General features: G+C 57.3%; 2 protein-coding genes across 4 annotated transcripts; one reads left to right on the forward strand and one right to left on the reverse strand.

Moving 5' to 3' along the window:
• The first annotated feature begins 195 nt into the window (after positions 1–195).
• On the forward strand, positions 196–11,831 carry RGP1 (RGP1 homolog, RAB6A GEF complex partner 1). 2 transcript variants are annotated; one of them, XM_045022075.1, is made up of 9 exons: positions 196–332; positions 1,033–1,172; positions 7,005–7,141; positions 7,609–7,692; positions 8,819–8,968; positions 9,051–9,197; positions 9,664–9,791; positions 10,091–10,268; positions 10,566–11,831. In XM_045022075.1, exons 2-9 carry the CDS (start codon positions 1,057–1,059, stop codon positions 10,787–10,789), a joined length of 1,164 nt encoding a protein of 387 aa, XP_044878010.1. In that variant the 5' UTR covers positions 196–332; positions 1,033–1,056; the 3' UTR covers positions 10,790–11,831. The 2 variants fall into 2 exon arrangements, with proteins under 2 accessions (XP_044878010.1, XP_044878011.1); XM_045022076.1 differs by lacking the exon at positions 196–332 and adding an exon at positions 3,139–3,465 and having other exon boundaries at positions 1,036–1,172.
• A 499-nt stretch (positions 11,832–12,330) lies between these two features.
• LOC123373217 (microseminoprotein, prostate associated) lies at positions 12,331–15,773 on the reverse strand. Of its 2 annotated transcripts, none has more exons than XM_045022083.1 (3): positions 15,405–15,773; positions 14,263–14,371; positions 12,331–13,628 (listed from the first exon to the last, which is right to left on the reverse strand). In XM_045022083.1, the coding sequence occupies exons 1-3, from the start codon at positions 15,526–15,528 to the stop codon at positions 13,439–13,441; spliced, it is 423 nt and encodes a 140-aa protein (XP_044878018.1). In that variant the 5' UTR covers positions 15,529–15,773; the 3' UTR covers positions 12,331–13,438. The 2 variants fall into 2 exon arrangements, with proteins under 2 accessions (XP_044878018.1, XP_044878017.1); XM_045022082.1 differs by lacking the exon at positions 15,405–15,773 and adding an exon at positions 14,743–14,940.
• Positions 15,774–22,896: the final 7,123 nt, after the last annotated feature.

Genomic DNA, 22,896 nt, shown 5'->3' on the forward strand with positions numbered 1-22,896 from the left:
GGCCCGAAGGTTCCCGAACGGAGCAGAGCGGTGGCCGAGCCTCTCCGAACTGAGCCGAAGATTCCCGAACGGAGCCGAGTGGCGCCCGAGCCGCTCCGAGCGGGCCCGAAGATTCCCGAACGGAGCCGAGCGGAGCCCGAGCCTCTCCGGACGGAGCCGAAGATTCCCGAACGGAGCCGAGTGGCGCCCGAGCCTCTCCGAGCGGGCCCGAAGATTCCCGAACGGAGCCGAGCGGAGCCCGAGCCTCTCCGGGCGGAGCCGAAGGTGCCCGAGCGGAGCCCGACGGGGTCCGGGTCGCTGTCTCCGCCGCCGAGGGTCCCTGTGTCCCGCCGGTGAGTGAGCGGGGCCCGCGGGCGGGGCAGGCAGCGTCCGCCGGGGCAGGGCTCGCGGGAGGCCCCGCGGCAGGAAGCCCGGGCAGCCGTCTTGGCCGAAGGCCGCCCGGACGCCTGGGTCCCTCCCAGCCCGGCTGCCCGCGGGGGTTCGGGTCTCTGCCCCCCCCCGCCGGGGCGGTGTGGGGGGAGGAGTGGTGGTTCGGGTCTCGGGGTGTGTGGGGGGTCGGGTCTCTGCCCCACCCGGGGGCGCGATGTGTGTGTGGGGTTTCGGGTCTCGGGGTGGGGTGTGGGGGGGTTCGGGTCTCTGCCCCCCCCCCGCCGGGGCGGTGTGTGTGGGGGGGAGTCGGGTCTCTGCCCCCCCTCTGCTGGGGCGGTGGGTGGGTGTGGGGGGAGGGGTTCGGGTCTCTGCCCTCCCTGGGACGGGGTGTGTGTGGGGGAGGTTCGGGTTTCAGGGTGGGGTGGGGGGGGGTCAGGTCTCAGGCTCCTTCTCCCCCAGAGCACGGTGTGGGCTTTGGGTCTCTGCTCCCCCCTGGGCGTGGTGTGGGGGGGGTCGTGTCTCGGGGTGGGGGCTGGGGGGGGTCAGGATCCCCCCCCCGGGGCATGGTGTGTGTGGGGGTTCGGGTCTCTGCTGTTCTCCCCCCCCCTCCCCCGCCTCCCCCGCCTCCGTGTCCGTTCAGCCCGGGTCTGTGGCGTGTTGCAGGTACAGGCGGCCCCAGCCGGAGCCATGATCGAGGTTCTGGCCCAGCTGAGCCGCGGGCCCGTCTTCCTGGCTGGAGAGATGCTGGAGTGTGGGATCGTCTTCACCAACCCGCTCTCCGCCACCTCCACCTCCGCCAGCAGGTACCAGCTGCCCTGGCACCTCCTCCCGCAGCACAGACAGGGTCCCCCCCCCCCCCCCAGCCCCGAGTGGAGGTGGGCCCCAGCCTGGCCAGGGCAGGGCTGGCCCCCAGAGCAGAGAGGAGGCCAGGGCGGGGTCCTGGGAGAAGGTGGCGCGAGGGGATGCTGTGGCCTTGTCACTTTACAGCTTTCCCCACCCCACAGGGCCCCGCTGCTCAGGCACCACCCAACTGGGACTCAGTAACCAGGCCTGCAGGGTCAGGTCAGTTTGGCCAAGGGGAATAAACTAGGCAAAGGATCTGACTGTGGGTGGGATGAAGCCTCCCCCCAGTCTGGAGTGATTGAAATGGCACACGAGGTTACAGAGGAAGAATGAAGCTAAACTGGCTTTTAAACCTGAAGGGCTGGTTCCCCCGGGGTGGCCCAGTCACTGAGAGCAGAATAACCGGAGCACCCAGGGGCTCCGCTTGGCATCAGGACATCTTTGTGCTGAGCACTGCACAGACATATAGCCAGGGTCCTGCCCCCAGAGACCTCGCACACCACCATAAGAGCCGTGGATGAAGGGCCAGGGAGGGTGTGACACTTGGACACATACAGTTTGCATGTACATTGCCCCACAGCCGCGGTAGGAGTGTTAATTTTTCTGAGTAAATTCATCCCAAATTTGTCACAGTTGAATGCTCTGCGCAGAGCTCCACCTAGAGACGTGGCCACAAGTGTCGAGAGAAAAGTTTTTGGCAGTTGAAATGTGTAACTGTCAGAAGCACCTGTTCAGAAATACTCTCGAATTAACAAAGGGCTGAGGTCTCGGGTGATGCAAGCTCGTGGTTTTGGGGCTGACCTCCTGCAAGATGATTCCCCCAAAGCAAGGGTGAAAGCACAACTTAGCAGAACTATGCTCACATTGAAAAAGAAACACTGGCAGTTGTTTGGTTGTGTGCCGCGGCATTCAGAGAAGCGGGTGGAAAGTTGGGAATCATTCAGAAAGGGATAGTTAATAAGACTGAAAATATCATATTGGCACTATATAAATCCATGGTATGCCCACACCCTGAATACTGCGTGCAGATGTGGTCACTCTATGTCAAAGAAGATATACTGTATTGGAATTGGAAAAGGTACAGAAAAGATAAACAAAAATGATTAGGGGTATGGAATGGCTGTCATAAGAGAAGAGATTAATAAGACTGGGACTTTTCAGCTTGGAAAAGAGATGACTAAGGAGGAGATATGATAGAGGTCTATAAAATCATGACTGGTGTGGAGAAAGTAAATAAGGAAGTGTTATTTACTCCTCATAACACAACAACTAGGGGTCACCCAATGAAATTAACAGGCTGCAGATTTAAAACAAACAAAAGGAAGTTTTTTTTCTTGCAACACACAGTCAACCCGTGGAACTCCTTGCCAGAGGACGTTGTGAAGGCCAAGATTATAACAGTGTTCAAAAAAGAACTAGATAGGATGGAGGATGGGTCCATCAGTGGCTATTAGCCAAGCTGGGCAGGGATGGTGTCCCGAGCCTCTGTTTGCCAGGAGCTGGGAATGGGTGACAGGGGCTGGATCACTTGATGATTCCCTGTTCTGTTCATTCCCTCTGGGGCACCTGGCATTGGCCACTGTCGGCAGACAGGATACTGGGCTAGATGGACCTTTGGTCTGACCCAGTATGGCCGTTCTTATGGTCCAAGGTTGGCACTAATCTCTCTGAATGAAGCAGGAAAGAGATTGCCACTTAATGGTGAACTGCCACTCTCGTTTTCTCTAAATGGGGCTGGTACTGCGCAACCTATAATGCAGGGTAAATCCTAGTTTGCCCACCATGGGATGCCAGGTGAAATAATAAGAGCGAATAGCTCATATCACGGATCCACAGGATCAGTGCTACAGCCCTGCCTTTGGAATGGTCTTTAAGAGGAGCCCCCTCAGTATGCCAGACCCCCTAAGGGTCTCATTTTTCCTCCAGGGTCAGCCAAGCAGCTTCTCCGCCTCCTCAGACTTGACCTCTGGGCCTACAACCCCTCTGCTTCACCCCGTGAGCTCTGCTCAGTGAGTCCCACTGACAGAGACCTGTCCACTCCGCAGGGATTAATGCACCTCGCCCAGCACCTGCAGTGACACTCACCCAGCGCTGCCAGAACAGTCGGGTCTGTCCGTCACCTGGACACAGCACAGGGAGCCCTTAGGGTAGCCCAGAGAACTGACGGTTGGAGCATCCTCCAGTCTGGCCAGCCCAGAGCCCAGCCATGTTGTAGGGAATCCATTTTCTTTGATCTCGTTTGTCAGACTCCAGGTGAGAGTCCCGGCTCCTCCCAGCTGCCAGATCTGATCTCCCACCTCCTTCCTCCCCAGTCTTTTGTTCTCCAGCTGGGGAATGGTGCTCAGCCTCCCTGCTGAGAGGTGGGAAATCCTGATTCCCCTGGGGCTTTGGTTGCTCGGTGTCAATGTCCCAGTGATTGGATTTGTCTTTATCTTTTCAAATGCTCCACTGATATGGGGACTGGGCCCAGACAGCTTGGTGATACCCCCGCCCGTGTCCCGTCCCCCCCCCACCTGCTCTGAGAGCAAACAGTCCCTTCCAACCCACAGGGTAACAATGCAGCACAATAAAGCTGAGGCACAACGAGGACTCATTAAAATGTTACAGAATATTCCCACTTGGTCACAGCTCACCATTCACAAATGGCTGGTTGTGGCTGTTCTGCTTGATAGAGCGATTCAAGTGTGCAATGCACAGTCAGCCGGGTTAGCAGAAAAGCTAGTGCAGATGGCAAGGGCCTTGATTAAGAGGTAAAAAGCTGTGGTGAGTCAAGGGAGCCGGACCTAGCAGACGATTCCAGCGTTCGCAGTGCCTGTTAGCATCACCAACACACCAGTTAGAGACTTGTGGACGGAGGGATAGAAACCTTAATTCCCTCATCTCCTAAGCGTCTTGAGCCAAAGACTGCCACCCTCAAGTCCAGGAGAGCCTCAGCGTTATGACCCCTCGGGAATGGAGGTTGTTCATAACTCTGAAATGTTCATAACTCGGGACAAAAGGTTCTGGTTCTTTCAAAAGTGTACAACTGAACATTGACTTAATACAGCTTTGAAACTTTACTGTGCAGAAGGAAAATGCTGCTTTTAAGCATCTGAATATAAAGGAAACAAACACAGAAACAGTTTCCTTAGTTATCAAATCTTTTTTTAAACTTTCCCTTTATTTTTTAGTAGTTTATATTTAACACAGTACTGTGCTGGATTCGCTTTCTTTCTGTCTTTCTTTCTTTCTGTCTCTGCTGCTGCCTGATTGCGTCCTTCTGGTTCCAAATGAGGTGTGTGGTTGACTGGCCAGTTCATACTGTGGGATTTGTAACATTGAGGTTCTGCTGTACTTACAAAGAGCTATGGGCCAAGCAACTAAAACAGAAGAAATACTATGATAAAAATGTCAAAGCAAGGCAGTTACCCCCATTGCAAGTGGGAGAGAATGTTAGACACTCAGGAGATACTGGCTAGCAGGGCTGGCTTTAAGCCGATTCACCCGATTCCCCGGAATCAGGCCCCGCGCCGAAGAGGGGCCCGTGCCTAAGGGGGCCGCGCTCCGAGGGTCTTCAGCGGCATTTTGGCGGCGGGGGGGTCTGCTCCAGGGGTCTTTGGCAGCATTTCGGCGGCGGGGGGTCCTTCGGTGTCGTGGAAAACCCAGAGCGGACCCCCCCCACCGCCGAAGTGCTGCTGAAGCCCCAGACTGCTGCCGAGTAGTCCAGTCGGGCCCCGCAGGTCATAAAGCTGGCCCTGCTGGCTAGCAGCCTGCTGAGGCAACAGCCGTACCATCCATGCCCAAGTTGTGTGTCAGAACGTAGACTCTCCCGCAGGGTCAGGTGTGCAAAAGCAGTGAAGGATATCTAACCAAAGCAAAGACAGCTCTCGGGCTTTGTTTCTTAAGGATCTCTAGGTCTCTGATTGCCAGAAGCTGGTAATGAGTGACAGGGAATGGGTCACTTGATGATTCCCTGTTCTGTTCATTCCCTCTGGGGCACTTGGCATTGGCCACTGTTAGCGCACAGGACACTGGGCTGGATGGACCTTTGGTCTGATCCAGTCTGGCCGTTCTTGTGTAAGGCTCCTCAAAGCACTGAGCGTAGTGGTTGTGCTACTTCTCCAGCCTGCCACTCTCCAGGAAAAGCGGGCCTGGGTGGCAGATCCACCTCAGCAGCCTGTCAGTCACTGCAGAAGGGAGTGTTTTGAGAACAAGAAATGACCATGTGTTCGAAACTCATAGACTTTAAGGTCAGAAGGGACCATTATGATCATCTATCTAGTCTGACCTCCTGCACAATGCAGGCCACAGAGTCTCACACATCCACTTCTATAACAAACCCCTAACCTATGTCTGAGTTATTGAAGTCCTCAGATTGCGGTTTGAAGACCTCAAGCTGCAGAGAATCCTCCAGCAAGTGCCCTGTGCCCCATGCTGCAGAGGAAGGCGAAAAACCTCCAGGGCCTCTGCCAATCTGCCCTGGAGGAAAATTCCTTCCCGACCCCAAATATGGCGATCAGTTAAACCCTGAGTATGTGGGCAAGACTCACCAGCCAGCACCCAGCAAAGAATTCTCTGTAGTAACTCAGATCCCATCCCATCCCAGACCACTGGGCATACTTACCTGCTGATAATTTGGCAATTGATCTTGATTAATTGCCAAAATTAGGCTATCCCATCATACCATCCTCTCCATAAACTTATCAAGCTTAGTCTTAAGCCAGATATGTCTTTTGCCCCCACTACTCCCCTTGGAAGGCTGTTCTAGAACTTCACTCCTCTGATGGTTAGAAACCTTCATCTAATTTCAAGTCTAAACTTCCTAGTGTCCAGTTTATATCCATTTGTTCTTGTGTCCACATTGGTGCTAAGCTTAAATAATTCCTCTCCCTCCCTGATATTAATCCCTCTGATATATTTATAAAGAGCAATCATATCCCCCCTCAGCCTTCTTTTGGTTAGGCTAAACAAGCCAAGCTCCTCGTAGGTTCAGGGCGGTCGTTACTGCTGGGTGGTCGGTATCTTGACCTCCGTCCCTGATGTGTCTCCTTGTGTCCCTTTGCTTCTCTTGTCAGTTTTCTACAACTCCTACTTTCTGATTTATATTCATTACTATCAACTTTCCCTTTCTTACATTAGTAATATATTACTATTTAATTTTTATAGCTGTCCTTAACTTCCTCTCTAAACCAGGTCAGTTTTTTAATCAGTGTGGTCTTCCTCAGTTATGGGAAGCTTTTGGGGCCTCTAGTAAGGTGTTCTTAAAAGATCCCCAATTATCACTCAAATTTTTCTGATTCAATTCTTCGCAATAGCTGATTTAGCTTATAATTGTTTTCAGCTTTGTGAAATTGGCCTAAGTGTATATAGGTCTGGACTTTATTCTGCTTGCACATTATAAATGTAATCAAGTCATGATGACTTATACCTAAGCTACCATTAACTTTTAGTTCTATGATCAGTTGCTCGTTATCTGTTAGGACAAAGTCTAATGGAGCCCTGGCAGCAGCGCCTGGACTAAGGGGGCTGTAGTGTGGGGGTCTGCTGGGCAGAGCTGTGGCAGAATCCTATGGCATGGGGAGAGGCATCTCCCAAACCATTTGGGTTTTATACGTTAGGTGCTTTCCTGTGCCTGGGCTCAGCACCCGCAGCTGGAGAAGTGCAGCGAGTGGGGTTCCGGGGCATGTGATGTCACCAGGAGCAGAATGATTCCCCTTGTGTCCTTCCCTCTGGGTGTGTTGCCTGCCTTGGTGCCTGCTGGGCTGTGTCCCCCCCCCATGTCTCACTGCTTGTCTCTTCTCCTCTGCACCCAGTGAGATGCTGGCGTGGGCCAGCGCCCAGATTCACTGCCAGTTTCATTCCAGCGAGAGCCGGGTGGCGTTGCCTCCCTCGGATGACAGCAAGCACGATGTACAGGCTGCGAACGAGACAGTGTTTGTCCCCAACAGAGGTGCGTGCTGGCCTGGCCTCTGTTATGCCAGGCCTCGGTGTGGGGCGGAGGGGGGTGCCCGTGTGAGGGGATGTGGCAGGGACTCGGAGTAAGAGACTGAGGAGAGATAAAACAATGACTGGTACTGAGAGAGCTCAGGGGGCTGCTCTGTAGCATGCCGAGAGCCAGGGCAGAGAATCCCTATTTCCCACCTTGTATCATCACCCCACAGAGCTTCTGCTGCAGGAGCCTTCGGCCCCAAACAGTGAGACTCGGAAAAGCAGTGACCCCAGCTAGGATTAAACTCTCGGAGCTGTCAGGCCTGTGGCTCCAGGGCAGATCAGATGCTCTAGCAGTCACCTCCCTGGGCAAGTATGCCTCCTGCCCTGCATGCTGTGTGGGAGGGACATAGCAGGGAAGGGGGACACTGGGCTGGTTGTGCCTGGTGCTCTGGTCCTGTGCAGCAGTTGTTGTTCTTTACCTTTCAGGAGAGCGAGGTCAGTGCATCCTGTCCACACCCCCAAAGATTCTCTTTTGTGACTTGCGCCTGGATCCCGGAGAGTCGAAATCCTGTAAGGAGCAGGTGTAACTCATTTTATTCCTCAGCCTTCCTGATTTTGTCCCTGGAAGCTTGTGCTGTTCTTTGTACCCCTCCTTAGCAATTCACCCACGTTCCCTCTTCCTGTAGGATTCCTTTCTGAGTTTCAAGTCATTAAAGAACTGCCGGTGAAGTTCTATTGGCCTCTTACTATTCTTCTACGTTTCCTTCGCATTGGGCTAATTTGCAGTTGTGCATTTACTGTTGTCTCCTTGAGGAACTGCCAGCTGTCCTGAACTCCTTTGGTTTCTTCCCAAAGACCTTACCTACCTGTTCTCTGGGTCGGCTTTTGTGAAATTCATTGTCCTGATTCTGCTGCTCTCACTGCTTCCTTTCCTTAGAACCATGAATTCATCATGTCCTGGTCCCTTTCTTTCCCTGGTCCCAGTTGCTTTCCACCTTCAGATTCACAGCCAGTTCCTCCCTGTGGTCAGAATGAGTCTAAAACGGCTGTCCCCCTGGTTACTCCCTCCGCTCTCTGACACAGAAAGTTGTCCCCAGTGCATTCCAAGAGCTTCCTGGGAATGTTGGGATTTGCTGTGTTACTTTTCCTACAGATGTCTGGGTAGTTAGTCTCCCATTACCACCAATTCACCTAACCCCACTACGCATCGGTTCCCCACCTGTGAAATGGGGGAGATCGTCCATCCCTGTCTCCCAGGTGGGGGCGCTGTAAGGATCATTCCCTCATGCTCGTGAGGCTCAGGTGTTCTGTGAGGGAGACTATGGCAGTGTTGCAGGGAGTATAGGCAAAGCTGGCAGTGGCACCCACAGCTAAGATTGCTCAACTCTTTCCATTGTAAGACCCATGGCAGGGGCGGCTCTATGTCTTTTGCGGCCCCAAGCACGGCCGTCATGGTGCCTTTGGCAGCATTTCTGCGGGTGATCTGCCGGTCCCGCGCCTTCGGCGTGCTCACCGCCGAATTGCTGCCAAAACCGCGGGACCGGCGGACCTCCCACAGAAACGCCGCCGAAGGCTGCCTGACTGCCGCCCTCAGAGCTACTGGCAGCCCACCCCCCGCGGCTTAACGCCCCAGGCTGCGCTGGTGCCTGGAGCCGCCCTGACCCACGGACAGTGAGCCCTGCCCCTCTTGTTTCAGACTCGTACTGCGAGACGCTGCCTGTGGACGGGCCGCCCTCCTTCCGGGGGCAGTCGGTGAAGTACGTGTACAAGCTGACCATCGGCTGCCAGCGGGTGAACTCTCCCATCAAGCTGCTGCGTGTGCCCTTCAGGGTGCTGGTGCTGCACGGTAAGGCCTGCTGTGGCCCTCTCCCGGCAGGGCGCGCCCAGCCCACTGCCAGGTTGTGACCCTTTCTGTGCTCTCTCCCCAGGGCTCAAAGATTATCAGTTCCCCCAGGACGAAGTGGTTGCCCCCTCGAACCCCTTCCTGGAGGAGGAGGAGGGGGTGAAGAAAGACTCCCGGCTGGCGGACCTGGCCACGGAGCTGCTGATGGCAGCCACCTCCCGGCGCAGCCTGCGTAGGTTGTTCCCCACCTGATCTTACTATCCCCCCCGCCCCTTCCGGCACGCGCCTGGTCTGTGCGATCTCTGCCCTGTCCCCAGCCGGCGTGTGCACTGCGGCCCACTGCTCTGCCATTCCCAGCTCCCTGGATTCCTCAGCAGCGGCTCTGCACATCTTTCTTACCAGCCAGTCCAGCAGCCTCACCGTGTGCCCGAAGCCCTGACGTTCTGGCAGCTGCCCCTCGCTGCCCTGCCTGCGTAAAGGCCCTAACAGATCAAAGCATCTCTGTCCATAGCCAGCCAGGGCCCCGTTGTAACCAGCATGTGCAGTGTGTGTGCTGAGGGGTCCCCGATGCTCCCCGGGAGCTGTCCTTGGCGGGAGTCCTGTCCTGCCGGGGCACAGCCATGCTCCTGGGCTGTGGCTTCGTTCCAGGCAGGGAGTCGCTGCAGCCCTCGCTCATCTGCCTGTCTCGGTCTCCACAGACGTGTATAACATCAGCAACACCCGGGGCAAGGTGGGCAAGTTCGGGATCTTTAAGACTGTCTATAAGATTGGAGAAGACATCCTCGGGACCTTTAACTTCTCGGAAGGGGACATCCCCTGTCTGCAGGTGAGTGCGGCTCCTGCTTCCCGGCCAGGCAGCCCGTCCCATTGTCCAGCCAGGGGTGGATGGGGGCAGGGGGGCTAGCAGCAGTGGTGCAGACACTGGGCTGCTTTGGGTGCTTCTGGGCAGTCCAGGGTCCTGCCTTGGGCTTCCTGGTGAGTTTGGTTGGGGGGGGAGCTGCGAGTTATTCAGAGCTAGCCCCCCCCCTCCCCCCGAGCCTTCTGCACAGCTCTCAGCTGGGATCTCGCAGTGGTGTCTGAAAGCCAGGGCTCTGCCCTCCCTCATGTGTGTGCCCTGCTCCCCAGTACTCGGTGAGCCTGCAGACAGAGGAGAGTATCCAGGAGGAGTTCCAGCGGCGGCACGGGCAGCCCGTCTCCTACAGCACACACGCCCGCCACCAGGAATCCTGTCTGCATACGGCCAGGTGCAGCTTCAGCCTCCCCGTCCCGCTGAGCTCCACGCCCGGCTTCACCACCAACATTGGTGAGTGCCCGGGGAGGGAGCTGCTGGCACTCACTGGGGGGTGGGCATCGCCCCACTGCCATCCCTGAAGGCTCCTGCCCCTGCCAGCTCAGACTGCTGCTCTGCTCTGTGCTGGCATAGCCCCGTCAGAGCCGGGCGCCAGAGAGGAGGCAGCTGTGCCAGGGGGTCGCTGCCCTCCTGCAAGAAAGGGGGACCCCTTCGCCAAGCTGGCCAGTGCTAATGTGGCTGCGGAGCGGGGACCCCCTGCCATCCAGGTGCCGTTGCACGCGCAGCCTCTGACCCTCCTTTCACCCGCAGTGTCTCTGAAGTGGAGGCTGCACTTCGAGTTCGTGACCTCCCGAGAGTCGGGGGAGGCCCACACGGTCCCTGAGAACCAGTCGGAAACCATCACCTGGACTGGGGTGGAGCAAATCGAAGTGGATACCTTCAGCTGGGACCTGCCCATCAAAGTCCTGCCGACCAATCCTGTCCTGGCCTCCTACGTGTCCCAGTTCTCCAGCACAAACTCCATCACTATCTGAGCTGGGGCAGGACCGAGGTGGGAGGCTGCGGGTGGCGGCTGCCGAGTGGCGGGGCACAGGCCCACTCTGAATCTTGCACCAGGCCCTGTGCCGGCTGTGCAGCCCTGCCTGTGTGAGAGACACCACTCTGTGCCCAGCACTAGCTGGCTTCTCCTTCCTGAGCCACGTCGCCTGGGCGTGCACAGGAACCCCAGTGCTCTCTGTCAGGGCGGCCTGGCGGCTTTCTCCCCAGTGTGGGGCTCGTGCCCAGCCCAGGGAAGGGCGAAGGTCGCCCTTCCAGTGACTACCCGCGCCAGTCTCCTGGGAAGCCCACGCCCATTCCCACTGGGGTCTCCCCCCCGCATGTCCAGTGCCCCTGCCCCCAGCTGGGAGCGACACCCCTCCAGCCTGTGACTGCCCTGGGGCGTCTCCATCCCGCCTGGGAACTGCAGTCCCCTCTGGTAGAGTCAGCCCCGCAGCAGCCCCCTGCCTGGGACACCCCCAGCAGAGGGGAGGCAGGTGCCCTGCACGCCCCAGCTGGGCTCCTGCACGTGGCTGGCTTCCCGCGGGAGAGGGCAGGGTGACGCTGCTGCTCCAGGACCTCCGACCAAGGGGGAGGCAGGCTGCCATCCCCACCTGAGCTGGGAGCAAGGAGATCCTGGCCTGGAGGCTGGGTTCTTGGCCCTGCTCTCCCTGGGGCGGATGAGTGCTCCCTCTTCTCTCCCTGCACCTGGGCTGGGCCAGGCAAAGACGTCAGTGTAACTCCATTGCTCCAGGAGTGAACTTGCCCCCCCCCCCCCCAGCACTGCTGTCACACCGACCTGCCCCCGGGTGCTGACAGCACTGGGTCCCATCGACCTGCGCCCAGGGAGAGCCCCTCCCGCAGGGCAGGCAGCAGCGTCACTCCAGCGCTGTGCTCCAAGTGCTGGATTGACCGGGGCCAGGCCCGACCCCTCCAGGCTCCTGAGTTCTTTCCCCGGCAGCCCGATAAAGTGTCTGCTCTGTGTGCAAAGTAATAAACACCTGAGTGCCCAGCCCACAGCGTTCCTGGGTCCTTACAGCAGCCCAGGCTCTGGTGTGTGTATGTGTGTGTGTTTTTCCTGTAACAGCCCTAACTCTGCCCTGTGCGGGGAAGGGGGGTGGGTCTCTGTAACAGCCCTGGGGTGGGATCCCTGTAACTGCCCTAACTCTGCTGTGTGCTGGGGGGAGGGGGTCCCTGTAACTGCCCCTGCCTGGTGGCAGGATGTTTCCTTGCTGTCCCAGAGACCGTTCCTGCCACGTCCCACCCTGGCTCTGAGCAAACAGCCCAGTTGCTGAGTGTGGCCTGGCCTGTCCCCTGTGAGGGACAGCATGTGTTCTGTGCAGGGGGTGTGATATGGGGCCCTTTCCCGCTACTGGGCGCTGCCCCCCTCCCCCAGACAGTCACTGGCCAGAGCCCTCCTGGGATTTAATTGATACTTTTATTGCAAGAACAGAAACATCTACACAAGGTTCTGCAAAACAGAGATGCGGTGCTGGCTGGGCCAGGCTGCCGGGGCAGCCAGCTCACAGCCGGTGCTGGGGTCACTTCAGCTCGCTGAGCCCCAGCAGGGCTCCTGGGCGCTCACACTTCCCATCTGCCAGGTCTCGCCCAGGGCGGTCAGACTCTGCGCTGCCTGAGGCATGGCCTGGTTCACCCCGTGCCCCCAGCACACCACTGCCTCCGGGCAGGGCTCTGCTGCATCACCAGGCTGGGGGGCGGCACGTGGGGCAGGCGGGCTCCTTCCGCCCCAGGGAGCTGTGGGTGCAGGGGCTGCAGTGGTTCCAGAAGAGGCTTTTGCCCCCACACCCAAAGGCAGGACAGAGCCTCACCCATTTCACCCCAAGGCAAAGGGCCGGCAGGGAAAGTGCAGTGACTGGGTCGGGTCTTCGCAAGCAGGGCGTGTAAGTGCAAAGGGCCCTTGCTGGCCCTGGCCCTGCCCCACACTGGGATGCTGGCCACGGTAGGGGGAGGCCCAGGGGGCAGTTCCTGGGTGATGCAGGGAGGGCAGAGGGCTGCCACAGGGCTGTGCCAGTTCGATCCTCTCTAGAAAAGCGGCTCTCTGCCTCCCAGTAGCCAGAAATCTGCCTGCCTGGTCCATGCGGGGCTGCCTGCCTGGAGAGAGCCCAGCTCGGCTGCCCAGCCCAGACCCCAGGAAGGCATCACGGACTCCTCCCTGCCCTGCTTGGTGCCAACAGAGCACCGAGGGTCCTGCACTGGCTGAGGCCACAGACCCAGGGCACTCAGACACGCACCGCCTGCTTCCCAGCCCCCCATCCTCAGCTGGGACTCCCGCTCCAGGGGCTTTCCTCAGTGGGGTTTGAGAAAGGAAGCAGGGGGCTTGTCCACTGCCCCCAGTGTGCCCCCCCGGGCCGGGACCTCCCTTAGTGTGTGTGGAGCACTGGGGTGCAGGGGGGAGCCCTGGTTTGGTTCAGGAAGCTGAAGGCTAAGGCGAAGCCGGGGCAGAGCAGCGCTAGGTTGTAAATATTAAGTTAGTTATTCCAGTACTGGGCGGCTAGTGGTTTCCCTGGAAGGTGGCTGCAGCGGCGTCTCACGGCACGTGGTGCAGGGACAGAACATGCAAGAAATGTGCTGTCGGGGGCAGTGGCGGTTCATGCTGGACGGGGGGTGGAGGAGGCATGTCCCCACCTCTACCTGCTCAGCGGCATCTCTAGCACCTTGTTGATCATTGGCTCCGGGGTGCCGGCCGAGCCCCACTCGCGCTCCATGCTGTTCACACACGGCAGGCTGGGGTTGGCTTTCTGCACCACCGAAATCTGGCAGGTCTGCGAGTCATAGTGGGCCATGCACCAGTCTGGAAAATCGATGGGGTGCTGGGTGCTGCACAGGAGAGAAGGGAGAGGGGTGCTTTGTCCGCAGCCATCCTGCGGGAAGGGGGGACGCTGCCTGGAAAGCCAGACCCTACGGGGCATCAGGAGGGATCGCAGGCCGGGCCAGGTGGCTCCTAAGTGCAGTCTACTGAATGGGAAATGCTTCCCTCCCCCAGGCCTGGCCACGGCCTAGCCCAGCTCCTGCGCCCCCCGGCTGCCCCACAGGACAGCCTCTCTCAGGACCTGTGCCAGTGATACTTCCCCCAGACCTCTCCCCAGCCACCTCCATGAACTGCCCCAGCCCTCAGCCCAGCCCCACGATTCCCTGGTCTGACCTCCCCCGGCCTCTGGCTGCGCCTCCCAGCGCAAGTGGGGTGCAGCTGTGGCAGCACAAGGGCGATGCCATTTCCATTGCCTGCAGCTCCCAACACGGCCCTGCAACCCCTCGTGCAGGCTGGGTGCCGGGTGCTGACGCTCCGGCTTGCACCGCAGTGTGGCCTGTTTGCTTGTCACATGCACAGACTGGCGCTCGCTCCACATGCGCGGCACCCGCTACCGGGGGCTGATCCCTGACCTGTGCTTCTGCAGCAACCCCAATAGAACTGACTGCAGTGGCGCCCCTGCCCTGGCACGTCCCCACTTACATCTCGCAGCAGCCCACGCCGACGGGGTGGAGGCAGGTACAGAGCAGGCAGGTGGTGCTGAGCCAGGACTCCCCCAGGGTGAACTGCTTCCCCTCGTAGTGACAGGGAGCTGCAAGGAAATGGGCCCTAGTGAGCGCACGTGACCCTGCCCGCCCAGAGCATGACCCAGGGCCCCCCCCCAGCTGCTCTGCCATGTAAGAATGGGCTGGGGACCCCCAGGCCCGCTGCTTTCCCTCTGACATGAGAAAGGGTCTGGGGGAGCGACCCCAGGGCCCCACTGCCTCCCCCCGATGTGAGAAAGGATCTGGGGGAGTGACCCCAGGGCCCCCCGCCTCCCCCCGATGTGAGAAAGGGGGTGGGGGAGTGACCCCAAGCCCCCCCTGCCTGCCTCAATATGACAAACGGGCTGGGGGAGCGACCCCAGGGCCCCCCCACCAGCCCTATGATGCTGAAGACAGCCAGTAACCCCAGCTCCATTACCAGACCGGGAAGCCCCTGCAGCTGTGGCCGGGGCCGGAGAGCAGACACGTTTCCACGGGTTTGTGTTCATGGCAAGTCTCTGTGCCACTTTCTCCTGTGCTGTGAGCACAATGAGGCCTGGGCCTGATGCAGACATGTGTCACTCCTGCTCACTAACGGCTGTGCCCGTCGGCAAGGCACCAGCGCCCGTGTCCACCTGCAGGGAGCTGTGACCTCTGAGCGTTGGCCTGCTAAACGCAGGGTTGTGAGTTCAATCCTTGAGGGGGCCACTTAAGGATCTGGGGCAAAAAATCTATCTGGGGATTGGTCCTGCTTTGAGCAGAGGGTTGGACTGGATGATCTTCTGAGGTCCCTTCCAACCCTGATATTCTATGATTCTACCTTGGCCACCTTCCTTGCCCCTGGCTGGCTCTTGGCAGCAGCTCAGCCCTGACCCAGCAGGCCGGTTCTCAGCCAGGGCCCAGAGGAGCTACTTGGTGGTTTATGGGCTGCTTTGCAGTCATCACTGGCCTGTAATCACACTCCCAGGGCTCAGCCCAATTTGTTTATTGCTTTGCAGCCTGGGAGCCCAGCACTCCCACTGCCCTGACAACCCCAAGAAAAAGCTGAAGGCCTCACCCAGCACCTGCACATCCCAGCTTTAGTCTCCACAGCTGCCTTACCTTGCGCCTGGAAATAACATTTTGCCTGGGCTCCCTGGAGCTGGAGGAGGAAAGAGACCAGCAGGCAGATCCTGCCCCAGACACGGGCAACCTTCTGCACCTTCCTGGCCATTGCGGCAGTCATGCCTCGACTCTTCTTAATCCCAATGAAGTTCCCCAGCTCCTCTCTCCCCGTCTCTGTGCTTTGCTCCTTCTCTCTCTCTCGCCTGTTTAATGTCTCCTCTCAGTCCCACCAGGAGACATTTATAAAGTTCAGCTTTATGACCCTGGCCACCAGCTGTGTCCCACTGGAAAAGTTGTAAAACTCATTTCCTGATGTGAAAGGCATGAAAACAAGAGGTAGGATCAAGATTTTTAACAAGCTGTGAAAAGCTGATTCATGCCCTCCAGAACCGGCTCCAGTTGGAAATCCTGGCGGGTGCAAGGCTTGGCAGAGAGGTCACAGAGCAGGGACCCTCTCTGGGTCTCCACCAGGGCTGGCAGTGATGGGGGTCAAGGGAAAGAGGCCTTTGTGAAAGCTTCCCCTGGTTCCGTTGAGCTGTCTCTCATTCCGGAAAACCTCCACCAATGAGATTTCAGGGGGCGTTTTGTCTCAGTGGTGACCAGAACGTTCAGCTCCCACAAAGCACCTTGGGCTTTGTCTCCTGATATTAACCAGGACAGTCGAGCAGCCATCTTATGCAAAAGCAAGGAAACGCGCACCCAGTCAAAAGATGAAGTTGCACACAAACCTGACTACCATTCCTGCAGAAAGCCCGGGACCAAAACTACCAAGCAACAAAGCAAACGCTAGCCGTCACCAGACACAACACACCTACTGCCCCTTCAAGACCCAATGTGACTACAGCTACCACCAACAACCGGGGCCATGAGCAACACCGCACCATGACTCGGCCACCCACAGAGATAATGGGCCAAATTAATGCCTGGATTTCTCTGGAGTTCCATCAGGGGATGAGCCCCCACGAGTCAGCGTTCAGAGCTTATCACCCTTCCCCCATCACCGACCATGGCCACAGCCTCCCCGCCAGGATGCCCTCGTCTCCCCGATGAGCAGAGTGCCTCAGAGCTGCTGCCGAGCGGAGAGCTCGCCACGAGCACGTGTCAGGGAGTTCACCCCGCTGGCACCGTTTGAGCAGCGGAGCACATTGTGGGTGCCCATCTCCCCACGGGTTGTCTCCCCCACAGGTGGGGTGTGTGGCTGTCTGCTCTGCCCTGCAATTCGCAGTGGGAGGGAGTGTTCAGTCCCCTCCTGTCAATCCACCCCAGCTTACGGCACTGGTGAGACACTGCTGTGGCCAGGCCAGAGGCGTGTTCTGCGAAGTGGTAGGAGCCGCAGTGCAGTTAACTTCAGTGTCCTTGGGGGAGGAAAGGCACCAGCGACTGACCGGGACCCTGAACTTCAGACAGGGGGAATCTCCAGCAAATGGGGGGATTGATCAGATGAGGAAATGAAAACCCTTAAACTCCACATGGAGGTTGCTGTAATAAATGTGCAAGATGCCCAATGGCGTGGACGCATGAGCCGCCTGGTTAATGGCAGGTTCCGGGTTACTGGAGCCAAGGAAACAGCCCGAGAGAGGCCAGGACACAGGAGCCGGGGGACAGCAGGGAACAAGTGTGACGGAATTGGGAGGCTAAGGTGAATTAGTAGAAAAAAGAACCAGAGACATAAGAACAAGAGATTCTTGGAGTAGATGTGAAGCAGCAAGCCTGTGAGCGAACCAGCTGGTCTGCTGGATCAACAGGGCATGCAGGGAGCAATCATGGAAAATAAGGCTATTGCTGAGAAGCGACATGATTTCTTTTCATGTCTGTTGGGGTGATTCCTGCTCTGGACCTGCTCTTTTCTGGTAAGAAGGATGAGGTGTTTCCAGAGACCGAGGTATCGGAGGTGGGGATATCAGAAGAAATTGATAAATCAAAGAGCAACAGGTGCCCCGGCTCAGATGGCACAGCCCTGAGTTCTGCAGGAAATTACGAATGAAGTGGTTGATCTGCTAACAGAAGTTTGCAACTGCTCCTTGGAATCAGCTACTGTGCCAGAGGGCTAGAGGATAGCAGCCAGACTGGGTCGGACGCAAGGTCCTCTCTCTCTCTCAGTGGCCGTTGCCAGCTGCTGCAAAGGGAGGTGCAAGAACCCTGAACAGGAGATGTGGGATATCGGCCCCTGCATTAGGGCTCATCCTAATTCCTAATAGTTAGGGGTTGTTTTAAACCCTGAAGTAGGAGGTTTAATGTTCCGTAAGGAATTATTGTTAGAAATAACAATGATTATTCTGGATGTTCTTCTCGCCCACATAAATACCCAGTCTCTTAGAATTGTGCTGGTTTTGGTCTCAGTGGTTTCCTGTGCCAGTGAGTTCCACAGTGTAACTGCACATTACGTGAGAAAGTATTTCCTTTTGGCGGTTCTGAATCTGCCTCCTTTCCATTTTGTTGAATGTCTCCTTGTCCTTGTGTTCTGAGACCGGCAGCTTCTGTTCTCTCGCCCTCCCTTCTCTAGAGCTTTCGAGTCACCCCGAGCTCTTCCTCAGGTCTGTGTAGCTCCTAAGTGTCTCTCTCACCAACGGCAGCTGGCCCAGTAAAAGGTATTACCACCCCACTGTGTCTCTCTGATCCCCTGGGGCCGACCTGCCTACAACAGCACTGCACACAACAGAGGAAGCTCTCTGGAGCAGTCATTGGCTTGTGTTCTTTTATCATAGATCCCCCTTCTCCAAGGTAACAGTCCCACTCTTTCAGTTTCTCTTTACAGGCGAGTTTTTCCAAGCCCTCCAGCATTCTCCTTGTCCTCTGAACCCTCCCAGCTCTGGGCTGTCCCGTGGGAGGTGGGCCGGGGTGAAAGTAACTTAAAGGATTTGCCGGTACTCTGGAATCCGGAGGAGGGGCGTGGCCTCCACCGGAAGAGGCGAAGCCTTTAAATCCCCAGGCCCTTTAAATCAGGATTTAAAGGGCCCGGGGCAAGGGCTGTGGTAGCAGCAGCTGGGCGCCCCAAGCCCTTTAAATCACCCCCTGAGCTCCCAGCTGCAGAGGTGGCTGGGAGCCCTGGGGTTCAGGAGCAATTTAAATGGGGGGATTTAAAGGGCCCAGGGCTCTAGCTGCTGCTACCGCAGCAGAGCTCCAGGCCCTTTCAATTGCCGACGGAGCCCCAGGGCTCCAGCAGCAGGGCCCGGGGCTCCGGCTGCCGCTACCCTACAGGGCCCTTTAAATCGTCTCCAGAGCCCTACTACTGGAGCCCTGGGGTAGCGGTGGCAGGGCTCCGGGGGCTATTTAAAGGGCCCAGGGTGGTAGAGGCAGCGGGAGCCCCAAACCCTTTCAATAGCCACCACAGCCCAGCCGTCGCTACCCCAGGGCTCCAGCAGGCTCCGGGGGCTATTTAAAGGGCCTGGGTCCTGTAAATTGTCCTCAGAGCCCTGGGGTAGCGGCAGTGGGGCTCCAGCGGTGATTTAAAGGACCCGGGGTGGTAGCGGTGGCAGGAGCCCTGGGCCCTTTAAATCGCCACCTGAGCCCCACAGCCGCTACCTCATGGCTCTGGCAGCGGGGCTCTGGGCTCCAGTCCTTTAAATTGCTGCCTCAGGAAGCCGGTCCACCCCGGTATGGCGCACCAGCTCTTGCCGGCAGGGGTGGCAGGTTTGTAGAAATTTTGGTGGTGCCCAGAACCTGCCCCTGCCCAAACTCTGCCCCCCTAAACTCCACCCCCCACCTGCCCAAGACTCTGGGAGGGAGTTTGGATGGGGTTGGAAGTCTGGGTTGCAGGCCCTGGGCTGGGGCAGGGGACTGGGGTGCAGGAGGGGTGCAGGGGGCAGGCTCTGGGAGGGAGTTTGGGGATAAGAGGGGTGTGGAGGGAGGGGGTGCAGGGGTGAGGGCTGTGGGGTGAGGCTGGGGTGGATTTGGGATGTGGCTGGGGATGAGGGGTTTGGGGTGTTGGAGAGGCTCAGGGCTAGGACAGAGGGTTGGGGGATGGGGGGATGAGGGCTCTGGCTGGGGGGTGTGGGCTCTGGGGTGGGGCAGGGCTGGGGATGAGTTTGGGGTGCAGGCAGGCTGCCCTGGGACTGGAGCCAGAGAGGAGGACTCCCCCCAGCCCTCTCCCTGCTGGCAGCAGCGAGCTCTGGGGTAGGGACCCCCTTCTCTCCCCCCCAGCAGCACAGTCACCCCCCCATGGTCACTGCACGTGCTCCTAGGGCCCCTCTCAGGTCCAGGAATCCCCCTCCCTCCCCTGTGGTGGGTGCCATGCCGGGGGGGGGGGATCTGCCATCACATGTGCGCCTCCTCCCCTGCTGCTGCCCCTCACTGTAGCCTCACGGGGGCTGCCCCTTGCCCAGCATGGGGCAAGAGCAGTGACTGCGGGCAGGGTCCCACTGGAAAATGAAAGGGTCTGAGAGGGAAGGGCAGCCTGCCCTGGCAGGAGTGGAGGGGGCACTAGGACCCTGTGGCAGCAGTTAATGCAGGCAGGCAGCCTGGAGCTGCAGGGGACAGAAACGCTCTGCTCTGGGACCCAGGGAGGTGCATGGGGGCAGCAAAGGTGGGGCCGGGCGCACTCAGGGGGGCAGCAGGGGGGAGACCGGGCCCTGAACATTCGTGGAGCCGGGCTCCCGGCCCCTCCGTTTTGCTGGCGCCCGGAGGTGGAGTCAGAGAGGGAGAGAATGCTCCAGTTTCTTGCCAGTAGCTACTGCACTTTTCCTTACCGGTCCTCCGCACCGGCCCGTACCGGCTCACTGTCACCTCTGGAGGTGGGGTGGCTGCACGTCGTGCTCAGAAGGGGCTACGCCACTGACTCTCAATGGCAAGGAAATGGTTTTCTTATTATTCTTCATCCCTTTCCTTATGCCTCCTAACGTCATGGGCTTCCAGTTGTTTTGTTAATCTATTTTCATGGGCATTTTGCCCAGTTTACCCAGTTCAGAGGCAAGGCTTACTGGTCTGTGATTCCTTGGATCACCCTTTGTAACAGGGTTGCCTGCCCCTTTAAAGGCCAGGGGGACTGGAGCCAGCCAGCCCTGTTCAGTTCTCAGACCCAGCTGGGAAGGAGTCAGGTGATCTCCATAAAGGGCAGAGAGACTCAGTTGGAGAAGTGCTGCAGGAGGGAGATTTGCTCCTATGACTGCCCCAGAGCAGAGTGAGGCACACAGTGAAAGGCCAGCGAGGCATCTGCCCGTGGGCAGAATGCAGGCTGGCGATCAGCCCTAGGAACTGAGGGGAAACTGAGGCAGCAGAAGAGACTATGAAAGCAGCTACACAAAGTAAGTGGCAGAAGTGAAACATAAGAACAGCCATAGTGGGTCAGACCAATGGTCCATCTAGCCCAGTGTCCTGTCTGCTGATAGTGGTCACTGCCAGATGAACAGAACAGGGGCAATCATCAAGTGATCCATCCCCTGTCGTCCACTCCCAGCAGAGGCTTAGGTGCTGCATCTATGACCATCTTGGCTAATAGCCATTGATGGATCTGTCCTCAAGGGATTTAGCTAATTGTTTTTTTAATCCATTTATAGTTTTAGCCTCACAAAATGTACTGGCAACGAGTTCCAGAGGTTGACTCTGTGTTGTGTGAAGAAATACTTCCTTCTGTTTGTTTTAAACTGCTGCCTATTCATTTCATTGGGTGACCCCTGGCTCTTGTGTTATGAGAAGAAATAACACTTCCTCATTTACCTTCTTCGCACCAGTCATGATTTTATAGACCTCAATCATATCCCCCCTTAGTTGTTTCTTTTCCAAGCTGAAAAGTCCCAGTCTTATTAATCTCTCCTCATATGGAAGCTGTTCCATACCCCTAATCATTTTTGTTGCCCTTTTCTGAACCTTTTCCAGTTCCAATATATCTTTTTTTGAGATGGGGCGACCACATCTGCACACAGTATTCAAGCTGTGCACATACCAGGGATTTATATAGAGACAATATGATATTTTCTGTCTTATTATCTCTCCCTTTCTTAATGATTCCCAACATTCTGTTCGTTTTTTTGACTGCCGCTGCACATTGAGTGGATGTTTCCAGAGAACTATCCACAAGGACTCCAAGATCTTTCTTGAGTGGTAACAGCTAATTTAGCCCCCATCATTTTATATGGCTAGTTGGGATTATGTTTTCCAATGTGCATCACTTTGTATTTATCAACATTGAATTTCATCTGCCATTCTGTTGCCCAGTCACCCAGTTTTGTGAGATCCTTTTGTAGCTCTTCGCAGTCTGTCTGGGTCTTAACTATCTTGAGTAGTTTTGTATCATCTGCAAATTTTGCCACCTCACTGTTTACCCCTTTCTCCAGTTCATCTATGAATACAGCTCTACCCCGATATAACACTGTCCTCGGGAGCCAACAAATCTTACCATGTTATAGGTGAAACTGTGTTATATTGAACTTGCTTTGATCCACCGGAGTATGCAGCCCTGCCCCTCTGGAGCGCTGCTTTACTGCGTTATAGCCGAATTCGTGTTATATCGGGTCACGTTATATCAGGGTAGAGGTGTATGTTGCATAGGACTGGTCCCAGTACAGACCCCTGGGGGACACCACTATTTACCTCCCTCCATTCTGAAACCTGACCTGTTTGATCTCCTCTGGGAGAAGTGGCGGGTGTGAGGCTCCATCCAGCTCCCACTCAGTCTCATCAGCCGGACTCCCCCACGCCCCCGAGCTGCTGTCCCAAGCGCTGTGGGGGTTTGCTCTGCAGGGCACAGACAATGTCTGACTTGCCCCACATTCGCCATGGGCGCCAGACACGACGTGAGCAGCTGGGGCTCATGGATGATGAACATTGGGCTCGGATGCCTCACGCTTTGAGACGGACCGGCAGCCCAGTCTGGGGCACGACCGCCTCCTGAAAGCCTGTTTGTCTGCTAGGGGCCTATTTCGCTCGGGGGTCTCTGCTGGCGCCCCTCACTGCGGTATCTGAGTACCTTCCCCGTGGGATTGGTTAGGGAACAAAGCAACTGAGCCCTGGGGCGTTGCCTGGCCCTGATGGACTCTGGATGCTGAACAGGAAATGGTGGCCGTCCCTCCAGACCAGGGACTGTGCCCTAGGCAGCTAAGACTCTGAAAAGGACGTAAGGAGCAAAACAGGCGCTCCCGGCGGGGTGCTGCAGCCCGAAGGCGAATGCGACGCCCGGGTGTGTAAACAGCCAAGTAGCAAGGAGGAGTGGGGAGGTGATTGTGCCCCTGTGTTTGGCCTCGGTGAGCCCGACACTGGATCCTGCGTCCAGGGCTGGGGGACACATCTTAAAAAGAATGTTGAAACATTTGAGAGGGTACAAAAAAGAGCCACACAACGGATTCCAGGCCTGGGGGAAATGGCTGATAGTGAGAGCGTTAAAGGGCTCGATCTGTTCGGCCTATCGAAAAGACGAGTGTGAGTGTCTTTGGCAGGGTACTCCGGGCTCGTTAACCTAGCAGGGACAAGCAGAACGACAACCAGACACATTCAAATCAGAAATGAGGGAGAAATTTGTACTGGTGAAGGCGACCAAGGTTGGCGCTGGGGTATTTTT

Source organism: Mauremys mutica, chromosome 6, assembly GCF_020497125.1.
Source record: "Mauremys mutica isolate MM-2020 ecotype Southern chromosome 6, ASM2049712v1, whole genome shotgun sequence".
Lineage (NCBI taxonomy): Eukaryota > Metazoa > Chordata > Testudines > Geoemydidae > Mauremys > Mauremys mutica.